Source organism: Hordeum vulgare, chromosome 6H, assembly GCF_904849725.1.
Source record: "Hordeum vulgare subsp. vulgare chromosome 6H, MorexV3_pseudomolecules_assembly, whole genome shotgun sequence".
Classification (NCBI taxonomy): Eukaryota; Viridiplantae; Streptophyta; class Magnoliopsida; order Poales; family Poaceae; genus Hordeum; species Hordeum vulgare.
The window spans coordinates 403,411,125-403,420,751 of NC_058523.1; the positions used below are offsets into that span (position 1 = coordinate 403,411,125).

Genomic DNA, 9,627 nt, shown 5'->3' on the forward strand with positions numbered 1-9,627 from the left:
AACTGGTTTGAAGCAGATGCACGACAGTAAGCAAGCTAACCAGTGTGTACTGTATCATGATATCATAGAATTTATGAAGCGCATGACTGCGCCTGCCCTGCAGAGGTACTTCTTTTCACCAAATTATGACCTTCAAACGGCATACTACCTTGTCGATACATATTTTTGGGAATGCCTTGCTGAATTGTTGAAGATGCCAAAGCAGAGGTACTTCTTTCATGATGTATCCACATTCTCTGCAGATTAGTTTCGTTGCAAAAAACAAATTGTCACTAGCCTTCAGAACCAGGCTCCAGATCAACAGATACCCAGACAGATAACTCACAAGTCGGGTGGTCCTACCTTCAGACGTTCATCAAATCATATACTTGCTCGACACCAATTTAAAGAAAACCATGTTCCAAAACCTTCAAAGGCAGGTCACCAGTTAGCAGTTCCTAGCACTCTACCAAGAGTTTGTTTATCAAAATGTTTGCCTTGCCCAAACTGAATACTAGCTCAGTCCAGGTTTATTGGTTCCCTTCGTATTTTGTGCCCAATTTTGACCGTAAATTTGACATAAATTGTAGGTCACAAAATTTATTTGTTGGACTCGTCTTTGAAAGAGGTTTCCAATGATAGTTTTTTGTGATATACTCCTCTGTTCCTAAATACACGTATTTGAAAATGGTGTAGAGGGTGTATAACTTAACTTTCGGTAGTTAAATTAGAAGTCAAAGTTTGAACCAAAACACAAGGGGTCTAATAAACCCAGACGGGGTAGTAGAAAGCACAGTTCATCCACATGACAATCATCATGACACCTATGTCACACTGGAAACATTTTCTTTTTCTGAGCACTATAGCCGAGACAAGGAAAGTTACCTAGCATCTACTGTGGTTTCTAATGAATAACTCGAATGATGCCCAAAAAAATGCAACAGCTCTCAAAAAAATATTCAACTTCAAGTCAACAAAAACCCACCCTCTCAAAAAATATAAGTTAACAAAAATATACTCAGAAGAATAATCAACAAAACACCACTCCAAAGAATAAAAGTTACTCCATCCGATATTCGGAGGGAGTTGTAAAGTTACCTTCCAATCAGTTCTACTGCTCAAATGCAGCTTTTAATCGATAAATAACTCAAAAAATGACATAACAGCATCTCCGAATAAAGTTTCAACTTCAAGTTAATAAAAACACACCCTCTCAAAAATAAAAGTTGACAAAATATAATCAGAAAAAATAATCAACAAAACGCCACTCCAAAGAATAGTAGTTAAAACCCTTTGACACGTATAAAGCATTATTAGTCCAAACCACAACCATTTTCCAGATTTCCACACAGAAAGGACAAAGCAGGATGCAACAAATGAAAATGGGTCGACAACCCACTGAACCCACCCACTTAACTGTTGTTCACTTCTCTAACAAGTGGCTTAAGTTGTGCACATATCTCTTTGACAGAACTAAGATGGATCCGTGTGGGTCGCCCAACATGGCCCACTTGCATTATATTGTTGCCTTTTAAGAACATGTCATTCTAGTGGAGCCAAAAATAATAACATGTTAAGGCTTCTTTTAAGCTTGATTTAATTTCAAATTCGAGGTGCCAGCATACTCATTTGCATATAAGCTCTCCAAGCGAAGAGCCAGCTGACCCGGTAAGATGGTTGATAGTAACAAGGCCATAGAAAATCATAAGCCAAGCCTGGGACAAGCATTCATTGCTATAAAAAACCACTTTCAACCGTAACACTAAAACTACTGTTAAAAAAGTTGAGCATTCTCAGATTTTCGTCCAGGCATATTCACATGCCAACACGACAAAAATAATGCAATATCAACCTAAAGTGTTAACAGCTGCAGAAGAAATAATAATGAAATCCTAGATGCATTCAAGACTACCTGCTAAGACTGTGAGGCATACAGCTAGATTGAATCAGATGGACAGAGTGCTCACCGTTTGTCACCGTCAAATTTGTAACAGTCTTTCATGCAAGCCAGCCACTGCATCCCCCTAATCGTCAGTGACTATCCTCAAGTTAGATTTGAGATTTCTGCATGCTACCTGCTAGTACTGAGTAGTCTGGGAAAAATTAGTATGGATTTCGAAGGCATGTATCAATTGAAAAAATACCTCCTGGTGTAAATAAATCAACTGTCAACAAAGTCATTTTATATACAACAGTTACCTTTCACATCATTGAACAGAATGTGAGTTAGCACATTTCATTTTCTGCAGAACATTTCCATTTTTTTGGTAGCTCTTACACATCGAAATGAAGAAATACAGAATTGAGCATTTCAATCTCAGTATAATCTCAGTAACCACATCTTCTGTGGCATCTGGTAAAGAAAGGGTGTTGAAGGGCTTGTCGTGCCTTAAGACGCTCATCAGGATCATATCGAAGAAGCCCCTGAAGAAGATCTATTAGATCCCCGGCAGAATGGTCGACATGTTGCATGACCAGATTCTGCATAAATTCCATGACTAGAGTTAGAATTGCTCAAGAGAAAATATCAGCTATCTACCATACCTTAAGCACAGAAAAATGTGTTACGCTGATAATAGTGACTATGCCAAACAGTAATTACCTGCAGACGAGGCAATTTCCATACTGCCTTCATGCTTTCTCGTGAGGCCGCCCCCTCTGGCCAGTCAAGCCTTAATCCACGCCTGAAGTATTTCTCAGCTCGTCTACTGAAAAATAGCATGAATCAATGCATGTGAGTAACCATTTATCCAACTTAGCATTCATCAGATGAACCTACGGAGTAGCATATGCCAAGATGCACATCATCTGGTATTATATTAACAGTTCATACAAACTTATAAAGCTCTTATGTACATACTCAGCTCTGGCGATCATGTGTTTGGGAAGGGGGCCTAGAACCTTCTCCATCATAGCAAGATGCTCCAAATTTTCATGTGTTTGAAATAAGGCCTCCCCCTAGAATTTCCATGCAGAACCAGAAGGACAACGTAAATTTCACAATAACCAGAGATACACGATAACTGGCACTGGATGTATGGGTAAAAATTAAGCAGTTCAGGTACAGAATGGCAGCTATTGTGAACTAACCGAGCAGAGCTCAACCAAAATGCATCCCACACTCCAAAGATCGCATGGATAATTCCACCCAAGACCTACAAAGAGAATAGCATATACAACAACAACAAAATATTAAGCAACATGGTCAAAAAATAAAGTGCACTAAAGTGAAGGGTGCATTGTCTATTGAAAACTGGATGAAAAAAATATTTCTTGTACCAAGGATAACTTCTGGGGCACGGTAATGCCTTGTTGACACAACGTAATTGTGGTCTTGATGATCGAATGTTGTACTTCCAAAATCGATAAGCTTGATAGCACTCGATTTTGGAAGGTTCTTGAAAACAGAACCATCCTTGGCTGGGCGTATAGGAATCTTCATGGAGAAAAGAAAACTGAGTTTAGAAAGAAAGAACAAAAAATTACTCATGCAGTAAAGAGCATTAAGTAACCAGCGGATCACCTCCAAAGAATGAATAAAAACAGAAGTATACATTCAGAAGATCTCAAATTTAGGCCAGGTTCTAATTTAGAAGTTCAGTACCTTATAATCATGAACCCTGATTGTATCAGCTGAAACAAGCAGAATGTTCTCTGGCTTAAGATCCGTGTGAATAAGCCGCAGGTCATGCATAACTGTGGAGGTAAGAAAAAATAGAATTGTTATGTATATGCACAAAAAGGGTGTTCCCAGTCCTGAAAGTTCCCACACAAGGTGGGATATGAGGAAGGGAATTTCTGGACACAAAAGAAGAAAAAACTATAGGTGCTTCAAACTGGCATACAGAGACAGAAATAAACAATTTAGCACACTAGGGCAAGGTTACAACAAAATAGTATATTTTTTTTCTTAGCAAACTACAGAATTAAACCGAATACTCACATGTAACAGACTCTAATATTTGTCTGGCAAACTCCCGAACAAGATCAATAGGAAATGAACGGTAGCTATTCTTTCGTAGGAAGTCGTATAAGCTTGGCCCAAGCTTCTCAAATACCTGAAAAGGTCATTAACTCGTGATTAAACTCTAGGCCATCAATAAAATAAAAGATAAGTATAACCTTCTTGATCCATATGTACTTACTATACATATATGATTACGATAGTCAAACCAATTCCGTATTTGCACACAACTGCAGGCATAGAACCATTCATGCAAACCCATCAACTCAACATAGAGTTAAGAAGTAAATCAAGGAAGGTAAATTACTTACCGACTACCAGTAAAATCATGCTTCCCGAGTCTCTGAAGCACGTCAATTTCAATCATAGCAGCCTCTCGGTATTTCTGCAGGGAACGCACAATCTTGATAGCTACTGATTCTTGGTTTTCCAAGTCCCAGCATTCCAAAACTTGCCCAAAGGTCCCTGTAAAACGTTCAGAAAGGCAGATATTGGGTAAATAATGGCTCAACTTTATGAGAGACAATGTCTTACTATGATGTACTAGTATTCACTCTAAAACTAAACATTCCAAACAAAGACAAAGGGAGGAGAAGCAAACCAACCTTCGCCCATCTTGCTAAGTATCCTATCTGCATTGACACACAGGAAAACAATGAGAGAGCTTAGAATTAACTCAAACTGACTCTTCTGGAGGCAGTGAAACAGAGATGTTAAGTAAAGCTAGAAGGCATGAAGTTATTGAGCGGTTAGCACATATCTACAAGAGATGACCATGGCACATGGAAAACTTGCTACAAGCCAGGAAAAGAGTTTCAGAGAAACATTGGCATGGTTTAGTGGGAGTATTTGATGACTGATAAACCGGGAAATAATCATGCAAAGCAAGAATAACAAAGATGAAAGACTCATGCCCATATTTAACATTAACATTCAATATTGCAGGCACTTCACCACTAGAAACGTCGCCTAAATAAAGCAGCTAAAGGAAGTTAAATGTGTCAAGAAAACAAGTATCCAGTTCAAGCAAAAATAATAATAATAATAAATAACTAAAAGATTGAGCTGTGGGAAAGTACATCTTGGCGTAAGGTTCTCGCCGAGTGTGAAAACATAGTGTCCATCCTTGTCATCCGGCCTCCAAGGTGGCGAAAGATTCCGTGGTGGTCCAGCATAATAAATTGGTGGTGGCGGCAGGAAAGCAGTAGTGAAATTACCATTGATTAGTTCCTGCCCACAATATAGCATCGGGATTGCCTACAAAAGCCAGCAGTGATATTCTTAGTAACGACAAAAAACTCAACCGATCATGAGCATAGAAGAATTTAATTGAACAGAAACGGCCGAATGCCCGCCCGGCGATTTGCAGCACAATGACCACACACCGCCTGGCATTCTTTAAATTCACTGTCCAGTAGAGCAGCTCATCGAGCAACGCTTACGAGTTCTTCCAAAAGGTGGGACATTTGTTAATCGACGGTTATACGATAATTATTAACAGGTTTTATCTGCCAGCCCCATAAATTGTGCAACACAGAGGTTGCGCAGTCCTCCATCCCCACTTTCTATCCAAAATTTGTCTACGCACCACCAACTTGTTCTCAGCTTATTCCACTAATTCGCAGAATCCCACCGATTATCCGCAACAACCACGTGGCAGAGCCACCATACCACCAGCCCCCGCGCCTGGATCGAGCCGTCCCGCCCAAACGTGGCGAAACCAGGACTGGATCTAGCCCAAAAACCAACACCTAACAAGGCGCTCCGAAGCGGATCGAGGCGGGAACGGGGAGCACGATACCTTGGGAGGCGGGAAGAGCTGCGGCGCGGCATCCCAGGCGAGGCGGGGCCGCTTGCGCGGCCGGTTGTCGGCGGCCTGGTGCGGGTACTCGGGGAGCCACTGCGCCTCCATCGCCAGCGGGCTCGGGGCAGTCAATTACACCATGGGCGGGGCCAATTCGGCGGGGGATTCCGGCGCGCAGGGGAGGAATCGGGCGTCGATCTGGGGAATCCCGTGCGAGGGGAATGGAGGGGGGGGGGGGGGGGGGGGAGCTCGAGGAAGAGGATGATAGTGGTTTGGTTTCGCCGTTGGGCGTACGCGGAACCCTGGTTTGGTCTGTATCGTGCGGGGAAGGTATGGCTAACTAACTATGGTTAAGCTCGTTTTTAGGCTCCGTCGCGCCGAAGAAGCGCGTTTGGTCCGTTGGATATTCTTCCCTGTGGCCTGTGGGCTGATCGGCGCCTCTCTTTCCTCTGCTACTCGTCGTAAAAATATCTTGGCCCGTTGGACTCGTTTGTGAGGTGCTTCTGTGATTTCGCGTCAAAATGTTTCGAATCCAAGCTGTCTTCCCAGCGGCAGTTGGATGGGAAATGGTTTCAGCTTTCGATGAACACACTGCATAGACATGTTCTTTTCAGATTAGCGAATCATCTGTCATGGCGCATGATAGTTTTTCAGATCTTGCAATCAATGATTAGGTGTTCATGATGATAACATGGCTTATATGTGGCTATCACAAAGTTTGCCTTCTTTTGAAATATTTATAGCAAATATCAAACGAGCAATGGTATCCAGTTTGGATCGGGAGGAAAATAGCTTTTTGGCATGGGTGTGTCATTGTATATCGTGAGTTGTAACCTTGGTACATCACCGATTGCCATTGGGGGTCTACCATAATGACTAGTGTCGAGCTCTTTATGTATTGACTGAGTTGTGTGGTGGCTGATATGTAAAGTACCACATACCTTTGATGATTGAAACTACGGGTAACAAAAAAAATTAGTTTAAACATCAAGATGAAAGACGCAACTTTCCCTTTTGAGTCGCGATCACCAAAACGGCTAAAGTGTTCCCTCTTGTCCATGCATTAATCTCTCTTATCGCCCATTTGGATCATCTTGGATGGCTTCATTTTGGAACATACCTTTGATGATTGAAACTAAGGGTAACAAAAAAAAAGTTTAAACATCAAGATGAAAAACGCAGCTTTACCTTTTGAGTCGCGATCACCAAAACGGCTAAAGTGTTTCCTCTTGTCCATGCATTAATCTCTCTTATCTTATCGCCCCTTTGGATCATCTTGGATGGCTTCATTTTGGGGTGAAATTGTTGCGCTCTATGCATCCATTTGCATCGTCCTGAAGGCCTCATTTTGAGACGACATCACAAACACATGTGTGGTGCATCATATTGAAGAAGTTTCAGGAGCGGTCTGGTACGAGTGTGTTCGCATATTCTCAACGGAGCTATATGGTGAAGCTAGCATGCATGTTGTGGCTACTTTTCCGAGGTCAGGTAACTAGGGTCGTGTGGTCGACAAAACATAGGGTAATGAATCTTTCATCTTTTCGTTCTAACCTCTCAGGTGTATACCTCAAGATGATATTTGTTGGTTAGGTTAGATTTGGCAACTATGTTCGTGTGCACCATCCCGTTCTTGATAATCTTGTACTTATACTCATAATTATATACTATTCACTACATATTGTTGGAATTATGCCCTAGAGGCAATAATAAATATAGTTATTATTATAATTCCTGTATCAAGATAATAGTTTATTATCCATGCTATAATTGTATTGAATGAAGACTCATTTACATGTGTGGATACATAGACAAAACACTGTCCCTAGCATGCCTCTAGTTGGCTAGCCAGTTGGTCAATGATAGTCAGTGTCTTCTGATTATGAACAAGGTGTTGTTGCTTGATAACTGGATCACGTCATTGGGAGAATCACGTGATGGACTAGACCCAAACTAATAGACGTAGCATGTTGATCGTGTCATTTTGTTGCTACTGTTTTCTGCGTGTCAAGTATTTATTCCTATGACCATGAGATCATATAACTCACTGACACCGGAGGAATGCTTTGTGTGTATCAAACGTCGCAACGTAACTGGGTGACTATAAAGATGCTCTACAGGTATCTCCGAAGGTGTTAGTTGAGTTAGTATGGATCAAGACTGGGATTTGTCACTCCGTGTGACGGAGAGGTATCTCGGGGCCCACTCGGTAATACAACATCACACACAAGCCTTGCAAGCAATGTAACTTAGTGTAAGTTGCGGGATCTTGTATTACGGAACGAGTAAAGAGACTTGCCGGTAAACAAGATTGAAATAGGTATACGGATACTGACGATCGAATCTCGGGCAAGTAACATACCGAAGGACAAAGGGAATGACATACGGGATTATACGAATCCTTGGCACTGAGGTTCAAGCGATAAGATCTTCGTAGAATATGTAGGATCCAATATGGGCATCCAGGTCCCGCTATTGGATATTGACCGAGGAGTCTCTCGGGTCATGTCTACATAGTTCTCGAACCCGTAGGGTCTGCACACTTAAGGTTCGACGTTGTTTTATGCGTATTTGAGTTATATGGTTGGTTATCGAATGTTGTTCGGAGTCCCGGATGAGATCACGGACGTCACGAGGGTTTCCGGAATGGTCCGGAAACGAAGATTGATATATAGGATGACCTCATTTGATTACCGGAAGGTTTTCGGAGTTACCGGGAATGTACCGGGAATGACGAATGGGTTCCGGGAGTTCACCGGGGGGGGCAACCCACCCCGGGGAAGCCCATAGGCCTTGGGGGAGACACACCAGCCCTTAGTGGGCTGGTGGGACAGCCCACAAGTGCCCTATGCGCCAAGGAGAAGAAAATCAAGAGAGAAAGAAAAAAAAGGGAGGAGGTGGGAAGGGAGGGGGACTCCCTCCCACCAAACCTAGTCCAACTCGGTTTGGGGGGGGGAGAGTCCTCCCCCTTGGCTCGGCCGACCCCCTTGAGGGTCCTTGGACCCCAAGGCAAGGCCCCCTCCCTCCCACCTATATATACAGAGGTTTTAGGGCTGATTTGAGACGACTTTTCCACGGCAGCCCGACCACATACCTCCACGGTTTTTCCTCTAGATCGCGTTTCTGCGGAGCTCGGGCGGAGCCCTGCTGAGACAAGGTCATCACCAACCTCCGGAGCGCCGTCACGCTGCCGGAGAACTCTTCTACCTCTCCGTCTCTCTTGCTGGATCAAGAAGGCCGAGATCATCGTCGAGCTGTACGTGTGCTGAACGCGGAGGTGTTGTCCGTTCGGTACTAGATCGTGGGACTGATCGCGGGATTGTTCGCGGGGCGGATCGAGGGACGTGAGGACGTTCCACTACATCAACCGCGTTCTCTAACGCTTCTGTTGTACGGTCTACAAGGGTACGTAGATCACTCATCCCCTCTCGTAGATAGACATCACCATGATAGGTCTTCGTGCGCGTAGGAAAATTTTTGTTTCCCATGCGACGTTCCTCAACAGTGGTATCAGAGCTAGGTTCATGCGTAGATGTCTTCTCGAGTAGAACACAGAAGTTTTTGTGGGCGGTGATGTGCGTTTTGCTGCCCTCCTTAGTCTTTTCTTGATTCCGCGGTATTGTTGGATTGAAGCGGCTTGGACCGACATTACTCGTACGCTTACGAGAGACTTGTTTCATCGTTACGAGTACCCCCCTTTGCTCAAAGATGACTAGCAAGTGTCGGTTTCTCCAACTTTAGTTGAATCGGATTTGACCGAGGAGGTCCTTGGATGAGGTTAAATAGCAACTCATATATCTCCGTTGTGGTGTTTGCGTAAGTAAGATGCGATCCTACTAGATACCATTGGTCACCACGTAAAACATGCAACAACAAAATT

At 43.0% G+C, this 9,627-nt stretch overlaps 1 protein-coding gene across 1 annotated transcript; it reads right to left on the bottom strand.

The window, feature by feature from the left end:
• Positions 1–2,111: 2,111 nt before the first annotated feature.
• LOC123401130 (serine/threonine-protein kinase AFC1-like) lies at positions 2,112–6,080 on the bottom strand. The gene is made up of 12 exons (XM_045094856.1): positions 5,745–6,080; positions 5,023–5,200; positions 4,549–4,575; positions 4,255–4,408; positions 4,125–4,173; positions 3,923–4,037; positions 3,584–3,675; positions 3,259–3,415; positions 3,070–3,134; positions 2,840–2,937; positions 2,582–2,687; positions 2,112–2,460 (listed from the first exon to the last, which is right to left on the bottom strand). Exons 1-12 carry the CDS (start codon positions 5,853–5,855, stop codon positions 2,308–2,310), a joined length of 1,305 nt encoding a protein of 434 aa, XP_044950791.1. The 5' UTR covers positions 5,856–6,080; the 3' UTR covers positions 2,112–2,307.
• Positions 6,081–9,627: the final 3,547 nt, after the last annotated feature.

Coding starts and splice junctions, on each gene's coding strand:
- LOC123401130 (XM_045094856.1), bottom strand. CDS start 5,855: ATGGAGGCGCAGTGGCTCCCCGAGTACCCGCACCAGGCCGCCGACAAC. Junction 3,135..3,258: donor TGCCCCAGAAGTTATCCTTG/GTACAAGAAATA, acceptor TTCTCTTTGTAG/GTCTTGGGTGGAATTATCCA. Junction 2,461..2,581: donor GGAAATTGCCTCGTCTGCAG/GTAATTACTGTT, acceptor GAATTTATGCAG/AATCTGGTCATGCAACATGT.